This window comes from Triturus cristatus, chromosome 4_1, assembly GCF_964204655.1.
Source record: "Triturus cristatus chromosome 4_1, aTriCri1.1, whole genome shotgun sequence".
Taxonomy (NCBI): domain Eukaryota; kingdom Metazoa; phylum Chordata; class Amphibia; order Caudata; family Salamandridae; genus Triturus; species Triturus cristatus.
Window position 1 is genome coordinate 800,954,328 of NC_140585.1, and position 17,257 is coordinate 800,971,584.

The 17,257-nt window shown below is 43.2% G+C and overlaps 1 protein-coding gene across 1 annotated transcript in view; it reads right to left on the reverse strand.

The window, feature by feature from the left end:
* Positions 1 to 17,257, reverse strand: part of PLXNC1 (plexin C1) — a 464,687-nt gene that overhangs the window by 356,372 nt on the left and 91,058 nt on the right. Inside the window, exon 4 of the mRNA XM_085653399.1 lies at positions 3,066 to 3,166. Within this exon, the coding sequence (XP_085509525.1) occupies positions 3,066 to 3,166 (101 nt within the window). The remainder of the gene's footprint in view (positions 1 to 3,065; positions 3,167 to 17,257) is intronic.

The following is a 17,257-nucleotide window of genomic DNA, read 5'->3' on the forward strand; positions in this document are numbered from 1 at the left end:
AAGGTCAACAAAGGTATTTTTTCAGCTTTTCTGAGACTTGATGGTTCTGGCAAGATCTGATGCAGGACAACCTTTCAAGGTGCTTTTTCCATAAGAGAAGAGGTTTGCACTAATGTTTTATCCGTTACTTGAGGGCTCATAGTCAATCTCAAAACATCTTTGCTATAATAGAAACGCAGAGAGTAAGGTAGATACAGGTGGTCACCTGCTCAAGTAGTGCAACTGTATTTTGGGGAGGAGAGGTATGCGGAGTAGGATACAAGTGCACAATGTTCCCCCTTGTATGTTTTTGTTTTCTAGCAGAAAGTAGTAAATCTGCTAAGACTTAGATCCCTCACATATGTGTTCATAGATCCTCCTCCTTCCAAGCTCTCTTTTTAATATGGCAAACATGACTTTCAGACCTCTAACTGCAAATATGCATATCAAGATTGACTTATTTTCATAAAAATCTAATTGTCAAATATTAGAAAAAACCCTTTTCTATTGTTGGGCAGTTGAGTGATGGAGCACTTATAATACAAATTACCTACTGGTTTCTGTTATGTTTCTATCCTCCACCTCCTCACGTTTTAGTTTTGGTTTCCATGTGAAGAATATATTGTTTTAACGAAGGCCTCTCATGCTTGATATGGTCCAGGTACAACACAAACGATCTTTGAAAAGCAGTCTACTGCCCCTTAAAGTTACATTTCCTGCTATGTATATTAAATAACAAATCAAATTCAAAACAGCCTTGAGGCTACAGACATATGCATGCCAGTGTAAGCGCACACATACACCCCACCCCCACACATACGTTCAATGTAGTAGCTGCATTTGGCCACCATGTTGTGAAACCAACAATGGAACTATGACCGGAAGGTTTTAACACCCTGATCACTGCAAGAGGTACGTAACCTTGTGAGCTGTCTCACTGGATTGCAATCTATAAAATGCAGGTAACAGATTCCTACAGATGACAGTTTCCAATAGCATGTATCCAATTTACCAGTCTTCTACTGGAGACAAGCAAACTCTTTCTTCACAGCACAAAATGAATAGATAGATTTGAAGAGCTTTAGGAGAAATTCCTAATTTCATATACTCACCATTCAAATCCCAAACCTCTAGCCTCCCAATGCTGGTTATTACTCAACACCTGCGTGCTGAAAATCTTTCCTAATAGGGTACACTGCAGAGATGGTTAGGAAACCTAAGACTCACACCCCCGAATCTTCCAAGCTACACCACCTGATCTGTCCTACTTTATGTCATGTAGGATCATTGGTTGTGGCATTTGAGGAGTAGGTATATGTGGATCTCTGCAAATATTCTGCAGCTATTCATTTTTTGGAGCATCTTCACAGAGTGATGGAGAAGTTTACCAGGAGGGTGTCAGCTCATGTCCATCCGATGCCCGGAGGTCTGATAATAATATTTGTCTTTTATAATAAATAGTTGGTTATCTAGAGCTGTCAGAATTTGCTCCCTGCACTCTCATGCCCACCACTAGGGGGCCTTCCTGTGAGACTTTCTAGTGTGCTAGCTTCCAGACTGTCCACTGTATGCATGTTCTCATTTTCTGGCTCTTTGACACTATTCAGAAATCCCATCCATCCCAGATGACTGCTATGCTCTGTGGAATCCAGTCTGCTCTTGCTAAAACCTCCATTACCTAAGATTCCCTGCTTCCTGCTTCATCTACACTCCTGCAGGCCATAGATGGGTGGAGGAACTCAGCAGACCTGTGGCTGACAGGCGTTAGCCTGTTCGCACCTGAGGCATGTGAACACAGTGAGCTCTTTTAAACCTCAGTTCCCTTCAGCACAGCATTGGTCATTGTAGCTGGGTTCATATTTGACTGACTCTTCAATTCCAGAGCTTTGGATACCCTTGTTTGCAGAGTTCTTGAGCTATAGTTAATCATTGTTTCCTGCGCTGTAGCTCATTCCTTGGACTTTGAACCTGCACTGCTAACTTGATTCCTAAGCTTTAAGCTTATCCTTGTTCTTTGATTTCTGATCCCTGCCCTGTAGCCATTTTCTTGTTCCTTGAACTAGTACTGCCTGCTGTGCTACCATGCCTCCTTGATTTCTGAGCCAGCACTATTTTAGTGCACCCTGCAACTCTCTCTCCTTCAATATTTCCATTTTCCCTTGCGTCTGCTTTCTTTCCCTTTGCCCTTGTTCCAGTTTCTAGTTTGCTACCTTTCTTTCCCTGCTGTCTTAGCCTCTAGCTGGCTTGATGCTCCTTGTCTATCATGGCTGTGTATTTTCTTCTTCACCCTTGCTATTACCGCCTGGCTGGTTCCTGTTTGATCGCCAGGATCCGTGGGCACAGCTGACAACTTAGTTGGTGTTTCTTGTTCACTGTGAGTACTGTCATTGAGTTATCTTAATAACATTCACCTTAGGTATCATCTCCATACTCTGCCTGCGCATGTATAATCTATGTGTGGGTATTTGCAACCTGTTTCTGTCACAGCAATCAAGGGGGAGAAATTTACCTAACTTCAGTTTTACAGTGTGGAACCCCAGAGTTCTTTACCCCACATTCCCTTTATTGCGCATTAACTCTCTTGTTCCCATATGCATAGCTTCCCCTTTGGATAGTCTTTCTCCCCGGTCTCTCTGTGTGATCTTGTGGGGCTCAGTACACAATTTTCCGCTTACTTTGTCTACCCTGCCACCAGTCCTTGTCAGAGTTCCTGACAAGAGCTATCATTACAAAAAGAGGGATGTCAGAAACACATTTTGATGATAGAACAGGCAAATAGAAGGGAACAATTCAAAACAAATTAAGTTTAAATTTGACTTTTCGGGTTTTAAAGCAAGAAAAGCCATCATATATGTTTTATACAGGCTATTCCTAGATCATCTTCCACTAGGTTTTTCTTTGCAGATGTTTTGGGTCAAACAATTGCCTGTGCCTCTAAAAATGTACTGTGCCCCTGAAAATGTAAATGTCTATTGTGACAGTAAGGACTTAAATACAAACTTTAACAGTTATCTCTTTAAAATGTATTCCTGGAACATTTCAATATTTTATAGACAGCGATATACACGTCCTTAGGAACTGCACACCTTGTGTTTGAATGGCACCAGCCGCAGTATGGATCCGCTGCCAATAAGCACTGTCTGCAGGACTTGTATTGTCCGCAGTCTGAAACTTTCACCCTCACCACCTGCAGCAAACACACACATGAGAGAGAAGGTCAGTTGTACACTCACAGAAACACGTCATGTCATTACAGTATTCACAATATTTACAATATTCAGCAGCTTGAAAGATTGATCATTAGATCGATTGCTTGCAATATCCCCTCAGTTCATTCTGAAAATATTACACCCCAATCGGAAAATATGCTGAGCTTAGACGTTATTCAACTCAGTAAACTCTTTGCTAACTTCCCCCTCACCTCAAGCGGAAATTACACTCATTCACGAATTATGCAATTTACAGTCAGAGGCTTTCAAATGTATAATTGCATCCATGAGGGAGGCCAGTGCAGGATTGCTGAACGCTCCGACCTCTCATGAGCGCTGCTTCTTCCCTCTGACCCGTACCCTCAGCTTGTGTAGAAAAAAATCAAAAAGTTTAGAGCTGCCTGTTGAGAAAGTTTCAAACCACTATTTCCGGCATACATACTTTCCCAGGGTGGGTAAAAGCATGGCATACATACTATCCCATGGTGGGTACAAGAATTGCATACATACTGTTCCAGGGTGGGTACAATCATGGCAGATATACTTTCCCAGGGTAGGTACAATCATGCCATACATACTGACCTGGACAGGACCACTCGGCTGCATTCGTCACCGTCTCCCACTGCACCCTAGCCACCAAACTCCACGATGTTGGAATCCGCAACAAGGCCCTCAACTGGATACGCTCCTTCCTCACTGGCAGAACTCAGCGGGTCAGACTCCCTCCCTACCTCTTGGAACCGAGACAGACCAACTGTGGATTGCACCAGGGCTCCGCCCTCAGCCCCACCCTCTTCAACATCTACATGCCCCCCCTCGCAACCATCGTCAGGAACCATGGGCTCAACATCGTCTCTTATGCCGACGACACCCAGCTAATCCTCTCCCTCACCAACAAACTCAACATCACCAAACACAATTTCCAAGAAGAGATGAGACCCATCGCCACATGGATGAAGAACAGCTCCTTAAAACTCAACTCAGAAAAAACAGAAGTCCTCATCCTTGGCTCCACCTCCTCCGCATGGGACGACTCATGGTGCCCCTCAGAAATCCACCACCATGACGGACCACGCACGAAACCTCGGTATAATACTAGACTCATCCCTCACAATGAACCGCAAGATCTTCGACCTGCTTCAACACTCTCCGCATTCCGCATGCTTCAAAAGACTTTCAGATGGATTCCAACCGAATCCAAAAAAACTGTCACACACGTACTCATCAGCAACAGACTGGACTACGGCAGTGCTCTCTACACCGGAATCAACAAGTAACTCCTTCGCAAACTCCAGACTGTCCTGAATGGTGCAGCCGTATTGATCCTCAACATCCCGTGTCGCAGTCACATCACCCAACACCTGCACTATCTCCACTGGCTTCCAGTCGAAAGAAAATTAACCTTCAAACTCCTCACCCATGCATACAAGGACCTTCACAACACCGGACCCGCATACCTGAAAAGCTGTCTCTCCTTCCATGCACCCAAAAGACATCTCCGATCGACCCAGCGCTCACTGGCCACCGTCCCAGGTATCAACAAGACCAGAAAAGGAGGAACGTCCTTTTCCTACCTCGCAGCCAAAACCAGGAACACCCATCCCCTCCACCCCCGGCAATCTACCACATTGACCCAGTTCAGGAGGGACCTCAAGACCTGGATCGTCGGATGATCACACAGAAACATATTTTAGGCAAATCTATTCACAATTGTCAGTATGTTTATGTGTCTGAAAAACACAACACTTAAGCTATCGCTTTGTTTTTAGGAATTCATTACATTCCACAGACATTATTGGCCAGTCAAGTGACGAGGCAGCAATGGCAGAGTCCTTTTCCTAGGTTTTCTATCTTACTCCATTCCCTTTGGCCCACCTGTACCATGAGTCCTCATACGTCACTATATATGATAAGTAATAGGTGTGGTAAGCAGTTGAACTATGTACCGCTCACATTGGATACTGAGCATAAGGTTGGTGCAATCTGAGAGGCTGCCTAGACCACGACATCATCCACCCAAGCTATGGATCCAGGCACCACTGGTACTACATTGCTAGATTTTGTAACCACGGCACAGCAGAAGATTAGTTTGTCATGGTTTTACAATCAGAATTGTAGTTAAACAATTAACTAGCCCCATGCAATGAGAGTTTAAGGCTGATATATATATATATATATATATATATATATATATATATATTATATATATATTCACTAAAAAAAACATAGGTTTCAGGGGCGTTATAGTTAGCTGGACATTTCACTCATACAAAACCATTGAAATTCCCCGTTCTAGTTAGTTCAGCTAACTATAACTCGCACGCACGCAATGCACTGCTGATGACGTCACATATTAAATCACTCATGACATGGTCAGTGACATCACTCATGACATCACTGATGACATCTCAAATGACATCACTGATGACATCACTGATGACATCATCCAGTGAATGTGTGTCTTTCTGAAAATTAAATATTTTTTATATATGTAGATCTCAAGGTCGATGGAAGAATTTTTTTTTGTAAATTGGTTGTATAACAGACTTAAGTGTATCTTAGTGAATACATGGGTTACTGAGTAATGTTTAAATATGTAAATATCTGTATCAGTCTCTCACTTTGTGTATAAGTGACTGCATGGGTTGGTTAGTAGCCACATGAGTGTCTATATGGGTTATTACTTGGTTTTTCGAGTATCAGTATGAGTGTCTGTATGGTTCAGTGGAGGGTATTACTTAGTGCATAAATGCATGAATGAGTACGTCACTGTTTGTATGTGTTGAAGACAGTATGTGTGCAGGACTCTATGAGTAGATGAGTGTGTGTATGGGTATGTTAGTGAGTGAATGACTGTCTCAATAGTGTCTTTATAAGTAACCACATATGTTTTAAACTAGTATATGTGAGTATTGCTGTATATAAGTGAGTATATGTGAGAGTGAGAGATTGGAAGAGTTCCTGTATGAATAAGTATGTGTTTCTTTAAGTGATTTTTAAAAGAGTAAGTATGTGTAACTTTCTGTAGAAGTAAGTGTGCTGGTGTGTGTATAACTGTATATGCAAGTAAATGGAAGTTTGATTCTTTATTAGCATGAGTGACTATGTGTGTGAGTAACTGTATGGATGAGTGGCGGTGTGTAACAGGATGTAAAGGTGTAGGAGTACATATGATGAGTGAGTACATGTATGAGTGACTATATAGGACTGAAGTGTATGAGTGGATGTGTATGTAGATCTTATAATTACTGAATAGGTTGTTGTAACTGGTATTGGTATGACCAATGTTTAGAAAATGTTAGTTTCTATTTTTGAGTGTGTGTATCAAAGGTTATATTAGGGTGAGAGGAGGTCTGCCACTCTATCACAAGGATGATGTCATCAGTGATGTCATCCGTGATGTCATTTGAGATGTCATCAGTGATGTCATGAGTGATGTCACTGACCATGTCATGAGTGATGTAATATGTGACATCATCAGCAGTGCATTGCGGGCGCGCGAGTTATAGTTAGCTGAACTAACTATATCGGGGGAATTTCAATGGTTTTGTACGAGTGAAATGTCCAGCCAACTAGAACGCCCCTGAAACCGATGGTTTTTTCAGTGAATTTCGAAGGTTTTTTAAAAGCTAATTCCTAACTATAACATGTCGGAAACCTATGGTTTTTTTCAGTGAATTTCAAAGGTTTTGTAAATGACAATTTTTAAATGTATCAATTGTTATATTTATTTTTTTGATACTGATTTACTACATTTTTTTAAACTATTTATTTTTAGATATTTTATTTTTTAAATTACATTCTAATTACATTATACAATATACATTACAAAATATACTTTCTCAGAATGAATTACTTTAGTTTAAATACTTTGCAAATAGGCAATAGACTTTTAAGAACAGTAGTTACAGTTGTTGCTATGGGCAACACAATTTCAAACCCAATGCAACATTGAGCTCAATGGGAATTTCTAGTTAAATGCAATTAGTTACTTTATGGATTATTTTTCTAACCACAGGACTGGATCCTAGATTCAGTCCTGGGACATCTCCTGTAAACAGTTGAGTAAAAGCGTTTTGGTTACACTAGTGATTTTCAAGGAATATTATTGTATTTTAAAAGTTGACACTTAAAAACTTTCCTGGTGAAAACCAGACAATGGATTCCTATGGAAGGAAATACAAGTTACTGGTAAGTACGGTTAGAATTACTTTTCAGGGTCAGTGCCTGGCTAAAAGATGCAGCACAGGTGAGTAAATCGGAATTCGTTGTTTGGAAGATTTTAGGTGAATATTTTAAAGTTCCAAAACTCCACACTTAGAAGAATTTCCAAGTGAAACCAGTCAATGTTAGCCTATGGAACGAAATTCAAGTTACTGGTAAGTACGGTTAGAATTACTTTTCAGGATCAGTACTGGGCTCAAAGATGCAGCACAGAGGTCTCTCCTGATAACAGGTGAGTAAATCGGAATTCATTGTTCGGATGATTTTAGGTGAATATTTTAAAGTTCCAAAACTCCACACTCAGAAGAATTTCCAAGTGACACCACTCAATGTTAGCCTATGGAAGGACATTCAAGTTACTGGTAAGTACGGTTAGAATTACTTTTCAGGATCAGTGCTGGGCTAAAAGATGCGGCACAGGTGAGTACATTGCAATTCGTTGTTCGGATGATTTTAGGTGAATTTTTTAAAGTTCCAAAACTCCACACTTAGAAGAATTTCCAAGCGAAACCAGTCAATGTTAGCCTATGGAAGGACATTCAAGTTACTGGTAAGCACAGTTCGAATTACTTTTCAGGATCAGTACTGGTCTCAAAGATGCAGCACTGATGTCTCTCCTGATAACAGGTGAGTAAATCGGAATTCGTAGTTCGGCTGATTTTACTTTGGTCCAGTATATATAGAGCAACTTTCCTACACCATCCCCTCCCTTCACCACTGTGCAAACACGCCCTGTGGCACATTTTTAAGTTGGGGAAATTATTCCCCTTCAATCCTGAGGGTCCCTAGAGTCCAACTAGCCCACTAGGTACATCCAGTATGCGCCAGGGGTCTGTGTTGCAGAGAGGTGTTCAGAGGCCACGCCCCTTTTTACAATACTCTGCAACGCAGCTCCGTGGCGCTTACTGGAGGCATCTGGTGTACTAGTTGGCCCCCAGGGACCCTCAGGAATGACAAGGAATTAATTCCCCAACTTAAACCGCGCCACAGGATGTGTTTGCACACATGTGAACTCAGGCCCCGCCCCCTCCCTTCACCACTGTGCAAACGCGCCCTGTGGCGCATTTTAGGTTGGGGGGATTAACTCCCCTTGAATACTGATGGTCCCTGGGATGCAACTAGCCCACCAGCTACCTCCAGTAAGCGCCACAGAGCTGCATTGCAGAGAGGTGTAAAAAGGGGCGTGGCCTCAGACCACCTCTCTGCAACGCAGCCCCCTGGCGCATACTGGAGGATTCTGGTGGGCTCGTTGGCCCCCAGGGACCCCCTGTATTCAAGGGGAATTTGTTCCCCCTCTGCAAACGCGCCAGGGCGTGTTTGCAGAGTGCTTCAAGAAGGGGGCGTGGCCTCCGGTGTGATGCCGTTTTTTTTTTTGTTTGTTTAAGAAGGGGGGCTGTGTGGCCCCCTTCTTTTCCTAATATTTTGGCCCTTGGGACCCTATCCCCCAGGGCCTGCCCTCTAATTATTTTTTAAAAATAAAAAAATCATGAAGGGGGCCGCGTGGCCCCCCTCCCAAGGTCATAATCGCCCCAGGGACCCCATCCCCCGGGGCATGGCCCTTTTAAAAAAAAATAATAATTCATATAGGAGGGGGGCTGCCTTGCCCCCTTCCTTAGGCCATTTATGGCCCCGGGGACCCCATCCCTCGGGGCCTGCCTTTTTAAAAAAAAAATTAAATAATAAATTTACATTTTGGGAAGGGGGACACGTGGCCCCCCTCCCGGGCCACTTGTAGCCCCGGGGACCCCATTCCCCGGGGCTGGCCCTCTCCGTTGGGGACCGTGGGGGGTCCCCAATCCCCTACGGTACCGCTGGTTCCCCTTCTCCTGCGGGAGCCAGCATTGCTTTTCCACACTGGGAGCTGCTAAGATGCAGCTCCCCCTGTGGAAAAGCATTTTGCTTTGCTATTTGGAAGAGAGAGCAGGTTTCCTGCTCTCTCTTCCAATTAGCAAACTACAGTGGCCATGAGGCCCCCGCAAATATTCATACTTAGCCCCGGGGGTGGCGGTCCCCGGGGCAGTGTGGGGGGATTGGGGCCCCCCCACACTTTATTTTTATAATGCGGGTGCTAATTAGCATTGAAGCGCGGGAGTCCGTGCTTAGTTTTTTTTTTTGGGCCTTGGGGGTCCTTGTGGGACCCCCTGAGCAGTCCTAGGGTGTCATGGTGTTTCTACCCTGCCTCCTTTTCGCGTTTTGTGAGTTTTTTTTATTAGGTTTCTTGTGCCTCGGTTCTACCAAGGCACAAGATGGCTGCCAACACTTCCTGATTTGGAGTGTTGACAGCCAATTAGCATGCAGCTCGTGATTGGGAGGGTGCGCGCTGGGTGCGCATAGGGTGCGCGGATCCTCCGAGGCCATAGATATATCTATGATTTTACTTTTGATTTTCTCAGGAACTACTGAACGTATTTACACCATTTAAGCAAAAGGCACGAGTGTGAACCAAGGCCTACCTTTCTGCCAAATTTGGTGTAATTCCGTTCAGCAGTTCGGGCTGTAGCTGCGACTAACAGTCCCTATGGAAAATTGCATGGGGAAAACACGTTTTGGGACCCCCCTTTTGTCTCGGCCCCCGCTTGCCGAATCACCCCGAGACTTTCAGGATAGGAGCGGACCGGAGCGGGTCATGAGTTTTGAAAATTTAGCAAAGATTCTTCAACCGGCGCCAAAGTTATTCCAAATAGAATGTTGCGGATTTCCTATGGATAATAGGTCCTAACTATAACTACCTACAGGCGACCGCCAGTAGGTTATATATACATATATGTATATATATATGATAAAAAAAATACCACATTGGTTTTATCATCTGGAAATGAAATTGGTTTACAATAAAATGCGATTTACACTGATTAAGGAAAAGTAAGTATGAATTTCTTTGGAACCCCATGTGAAACTCTCAAGAAGCACTAGAGGTATTGTGAGTGATACTTTCACATATATATACATAATATATAATTTCCAGATGATAAAACCAATGTGGCATTGGTTTTATCATATATAGGTGGGAATGCTGCTAATTGGAGTGTTTCTTAAAAAGAGAGAAATTATTAGTTTTGTAACATTATTTCGCATTCTGCAAGCCAATACAGACGTTGTTTGACAGAAAGTCACAAACCATCTCTTTAGAAAATTGGTAGTTACATTTGAAGCAGGGCCCCATATAATCCTTTAGTAATTAAGGCTTATTGGCCCAAAGTAATAACATGTATGAGACGACACAAGGTAGTTCTCGTAATAAACACAAAGGGGCTAATTATGATGCCGAAGGATCCGACACCAACGCCGGGCAGGGGGACTGTCCGCAGCGCTTCTGACGGGCTCAAGAAGCCTCGGCTCTGCCATCAGGATTGTGATATCACTTTCCGACAGCAATTCCATGTTGGCCTTTCCGACATGGAACTGTTGTCAGAAAGTGTCTTTGGCCCCCATCCCTCCGTGGCATCCGCACTAGGGCCTGTGCAACATCCCTGCACCGTGTGGCAGGCACTGCATTCTGCAGGAATGTTTCAAAGTCTCCATTTGTCAATGGAAGCTTGTAATGCAGGCCTTTTACACCCACCCCACAAGCGTCCATTGACAAATGGATGCTTGTGACCACCCTATGGGCGATCACATCGTAATAGTGCAGTTGGATTTTCTGCAACTGTTACGTTGGCCCGACATCGTAATAAGGCCCAAAGAGTTTAGTTTTCAGGAAATTACAGCTTCATATTGAGCTTCAGAGAGTTAGTTGCACACAGAAATAGTTCAGCTATATCTATTGACAATTTTGTTGAGTGCTGCTTCCCTCTGTTCTAGCCTTTTCCCAACTTTACCTCTTGCCCTCATAATTCCATATATATGATCAGTGACAGGAGTGGAGAGAGTTTGAACTATGCATCGCTCCTATTGGCTCCTGTGCATAACTTTGTGGTAATCTCATAAGTGGTAGAATCAATGAGCAGAAGTGAGGAGGTTCATCAAACTGCTACTGTGCTTCCGTCATGATAATGCCATTGCAAAAACACCAGTCACACACCCTAAAGTATGTCAGCTGAAATACAACAGAGCAACTTTTCAAAAACAGCAAGTTTGTGAAAATAAAAGTTGTCAAGTGAAGCCTCTTTCTATACACCTGCACTGATAATGCCTGCACTAATAATCATCCTAGGTCCGCCCTCAGCCCCACCCTCTTCAACATCTACATGCCCCCCCTCGCAACCATCGTCAGGAACCATGGGCTCAACATCGTCTCTTATGCCGACGACACCCAGCTAATCCTCTCCTTCACCAACAAACTCAACATCAGCAAACACAACTTCCAAGAAGGGATGAGACCCATCGCCACCTGGGTGAAGAACAGCTCCTTAAAACTCAACTCAGAAAAAACAGAAGTCCTCATCCTTGGCTCCACCTCCTCCGCATGGGACGACTCATGGTGCCCCTCAGAAATCCACCACCATGACGGACCACGCACGAAACCTCGGTATAATACTAGACTCATCCCTCACAATGAACCGCAAGATCTTCGACCTGCTTCAACACTCTCCGCATTCCGCATGCTTCAAAAGACTTTCAGATGGATTCCAACCGAATCCAAAAAAACTGTCACACACGTACTCATCAGCAACAGACTGGACTACGGCAGTGCTCTCTACACCGGAATCAACAAGGAACTCCTTCGCCGCAAACTCCAGACTGTCCTGAATGGTGCAGCCATATTGATCCTCAACATCCCGTGTCGCAGTCACATCACCCAACACCTGCACTATCTCCACTGGCTTCCAGTCGAAAGAAAATTAACCTTCAAACTCCTCACCCATGCATACAAGGACCTTCACAACACCGGACCCGCATACCTGAAAAGCTGTCTCTCCTTCCATGCACCCAAAAGACATCTCCGATCGGCCCAGCGCTCACTGGCCACCGTCCCAGGTATCAACAAGACCAGAAAAGGAGGAACGTCCTTTTCCTACCTCGCAGCCAAAACCTGGAACACCCATCCCCTCCACCCCCGGCAATCTACCACATTGACCCAGTTCAGGAGGGACCTCAAGACCTGGATCGTCGGATGATCACACAGAAACATAGTTTAGGCAAATCTATTCACAATTGTCAGTATGTTTATGTGTCTGAAAAACACAACACTTAAGCTATCGCTTTGTTTTTAGGAATTCATTACATTCCACAGACATTATTGGCCAGTCAAGTGACGAGGCAGCAATGGCAGAGTCCTTTTCCTAGGTTTTCTATCTTACTCCATTCCCTTTGGCCCACCTGTACCATGAGTCCTCATACGTCGCTATATATGATAAGTAATAGGTGTGGTAAGCAGTTGAACTATGTACCGCTCACATTGGATACTGAGCATAAGGTTGGTGCAATCTGAGAGGCTGCCTAGACCACGACATCATCCACCCAAGCTATGGATCCAGGCACCACTGGTACTACATTGCTAGATTTTGTAACCACGGCACAGCAGAAGATTAGTTTGTCATGGTCTTACAATCAGAATTGTAGTTAAACAATTAACTAGTCCCATGCAATGAGAGTTTAAGGCTGATATATATATATATATATATATATATATATATATATATATATATATATATATATATATATATATATATATATTCACTAAAAAAAACATAGGTTTCAGGGGCGTTATAGTTAGCTGGACATTTCACTCATACAAAACCATTGAAATTCCCCGTTCTAGTTAGTTCAGCTAACTATAACTCGCAAGCACGCAATGCACTGCTGATGACGTCACATATTAAATCACTCATGACATGGTCAGTGACATCACTCATGACATCACTGATGACATCTCAAATGACATCACTGATGACATCACTGATGACATCATCCAGTGAATGTGTGTCTTTCTGAAAATTAAATATTTTTTATATATGTAGATCTCAAGGTCGATGGAAGAATTTTTTTTTGTAAGTTGGTTGTATAACAGACTTATTAAGTGTATCTTAGTGAATACATGGGTTACTGAGTAATGTTTAAATATGTAAATATCTGTATCAGTCTCTCACTTTGTGTATAAGTGACTGCATGGGTTGGTTAGTAGCTACATGAGTGTCTATATGGGTTATTACTTGGTTTTTCGAGTATCAGTATGAGTGTCTGTATGGTTCAGTGGAGGGTATTACTTAGTGCATAGATGCATGAATGAGTACGTCACTGTTTGTATGTGTTGAAGACAGTATGTGTGCAGGACTCTATGAGTAGATGAGTGTGTGTATGGGTATGTTAGTGAGTGAATGACTGTCTCAATAGTGTCTTTATAAGTAACCACATATGTTTTAAACTAGTATATGTGAGTATTGCTGTATATAAGTGAGTATATGTGAGAGTGAGAGATTGGAAGAGTTCCTGTATGAATAAGTATGTGTTTCTTTAAGTGATTTTTAAAAGAGTAAGTATGTGTAACTTTCTGTAGAAGTAAGTGTGCTGGTGTGTGTATAACTGTATATGCAAGTAAATGGAAGTTTGATTCTTTATTAGCATGAGTGACTATGTGTGTGAGTAACTCTATGGATGAGTGGCGGTGTGTAACAGGATGTATAGGTGTAGGAGTACATATGATGAGTGAGTACATGTATGAGTGACTATATAGGACTGAAGTGTATGAGTGGATGTGTATGTAGATCTTATAATTACTGAATAGGTTGTTGTAACTGGTATTGGTATGACCATTGTTTAGAAAATGTTAGTTTCTATTTTTGAGTGTGTGTATCAAAGGTTATATTAGGGTGAGAGGAGGTCTGCCACTCTATCACAAGGATGATGTCATCAGTGATGTCATCCGTGATGTCATTTGAGATGTCATCAGTGATGTCATGAGTGATGTCACTGACCATGTCATGAGTGATGTAATATGTGACATCATCAGCAGTGCATTGCGGGCGCGCGAGTTATAGTTAGCTGAACTAACTATATCGGGGGAATTTCAATGGTTTTGTACGAGTGAAATGTCCAGCCAACGCCCCTGAAACCTATGGTTTTTTCAGTGAATTTCGAAGGTTTTTTAAAAGCTAATTCCTAACTATAACATGTCGGAAACCTATGGTTTTTTCAGTGAATTTCAAAGGTTTTGTAAATGACAATTTTTAAATGTATCAATTGTTATATTTATTTTTTTGATACTGATTTACTACATTTTTTTAAACTATTTATTTTTAGATATTTTATTTTTTAAATTACATTCTAATTACATTATACAATATACATTACAAAATATACTTTCTCAGAATGAATTACTTTAGTTTAAATACTTTGCAAATAGGCAATAGACTTTTAAGAACAGTAGTTACAGTTGTTGCTATGGGCAACACAATTTCAAACCCAATGCAACATTGAGCTCAATGGGAATTTTTATTCAAGGGGAATTTGTTCCCCCTCTGCAAACGCGCCAGGGCGTGTTTGCAGAGTGCTTCAAGAAGGGGGCGCGGACTCCGGTGTGATGCCGTTTTTTTTTTGTTTGTTTAAGAAGGGGGGCTGTGTGGCCCCCTTCTTTTCCTAATATTTTGGCCCTTGGGACCCTATCCCCCAGGGCCTGCCCTCTAATTATTTTTTAAAAATAAAAAAATCATGAAGGGGGCCGCGTGGCCCCCCTCCCAAGGTCATAATCGCCCCAGGGACCCCATCCCCCGGGGCATGGCCCTTTTAAAAAATAATAATAATTCATATAGGAGGGGGGCTGCCTTGCCCCCTTCCTTAGGCCATTTATGGCCCCGGGGACCCCATCCCTCCGGGCCTGCCTTTTTAAAAAAAAAATTAAATAATAAATTTACATTTTGGGGAGGGGGGCGCGTGGCCCCCCTCCCGGGCCACTTGTAGCCCCGGGGACCCCATTCCCCGGGGCTGGCCCTCTCCGTTGAGGACCGTGGGGGGTCCCCAATCCCCCCACGGTCCCGCTGGTTCCCCTTCTCCTGCGGGAGCCGGCATTGCTTTTCCACAGGGGGAGCTGCTAAGATGCAGCTCCCCCTGTGGAAAAGCATTTTGCTTTGCTATTTGGAAGAGAGAGCAGGTTTCCTGCTCTCTCTTCCAAATAGCAAACTACAGTGGCCATGAGGCCCCCGCAAATATTCATACTTAGCCCCGGGGGTGGCGGTCCCCGGGGCAGTGTGGGGGGATTGGGGCCCCCCCACACTTTATTTTTATAATGCGGGTGCTAATTAGCATTGAAGCGCGGGAGTCCTTGCTTAGTTTTTTTTTTTGGGCCTTGGGGGTCCTTGTGGGACCCCCTGAGCAGTCCTAGGGTGTCATGGTGTTTCTACCCTGCCCCCTTTTCGCATTTTGTGAGTTTTTTTATTAGGTTTCTTGTGCCTCGGTTCTACCAAGGCACAAGATGGCTGCCAACACTTCCTGATTTGGAGTGTTGACAGCCAATTAGCATGCAGCTCGTGATTGGGAGGGTGCGCGCTGGGTGCGCATAGGGTGCGCGGATCCTCCGAGGCCATAGATATATCTATGATTTTACTTTTGATTTTCTCAGGAACTACTGAACGGATTTACACCATTTAGGCAAAAGGCACGAGTGTGAACCAAGGCCTACCTTTCTGCCAAATTTGGTGTAATTCCGTTCAGCAGTTCGGGCTGTAGCTGCGACTAACAGTCCCTATGGAAAATTGCATGGGGAAAACACGTTTTGGGACCCCCCTTTTGTCTCGGCCCCCGCTTGCCGAATCACCCCGAGACTTTCAGGATAGGAGCGGACCGGAGCGGGTCATGAGTTTTGAAAATTTAGCGAAGATTCTTCAACCGGCGCCAAAGTTATTCCAAATAGAATGTTGCGGATTTCCTATGGATAATAGGTCCTAACTATAACTACCTACAGGCGACCGCCAGTAGGTTATATATACATATATGTATATATATATGATAAAAAAAATACCACATTGGTTTTATCATCTGGAAATGAAATTGGTTTACAATAAAATGCGATTTACACTGATTAAGGAAAAGTAAGTATGAATTTCTTTGGAACCCCATGTGAAACTCTCAAGAAGCACTAGAGGTATGGTGAGTGATACTTTCACATATATATACATAATATATAATTTCCAGATGATAAAACCAATGTGGCATTGGTTTTATCTTATATAGGTGGGAATGCTGCTAATTGGAGTGTTTCTTAAAAAGAGAGAAATTATTAGTTTTGTAACATTATTTCGCATTCTGCAAGCCAATACAGACGTTGTTTGACAGAAAGTCACAAACCATCTCTTTAGAAAATTGGTAGTTACATTTGAAGCAGGGCCCCATATAATCCTTTAGTAATTAAGGCTTATTGGCCCAAAGTAATAACATGTATGAGACGACACAAGGTAGTTCTCGTAATAAACACAAAGGGGCTAATTATGATGCCGAAGGATCCGACACCAATGCCGGGCAGGGGGACTGTCCGCAGCGCTTCTGATGGGCTCAAGAAGCCTCGGCTCTGCCATCAGGATTGTGATATCACTTTCCGACAGCAATTCCATGTTGGCCTTTCCGACATGGAACTGTTGTCAGAAAGTGTCTTTGGCCCCCATCCCTCCGTGGCATCCGCACTAGGGCCTGTGCAACATCCCTGCACCGTGTGGCAGGCACTGCATTGTGCAGGAATGTTTCAAAGTCTCCATTTGTCAATGGAAGCTTGTAATGCAGGCCTTTTACACCCACCCCACAAGCGTCCATTGACAAATGGATGCTTGTGACCACCCTATGGGCGATCACATCGTAATAGTGCAGTTGGATTTTCTGCAACTGTTACGTTGGCCCGACATCGTAATAAGGCCCAAAGAGTTTAGTTTTCAGGAAATTACAGCTTCATATTGAGCTTCAGAGAGTTAGTTGCACACAGA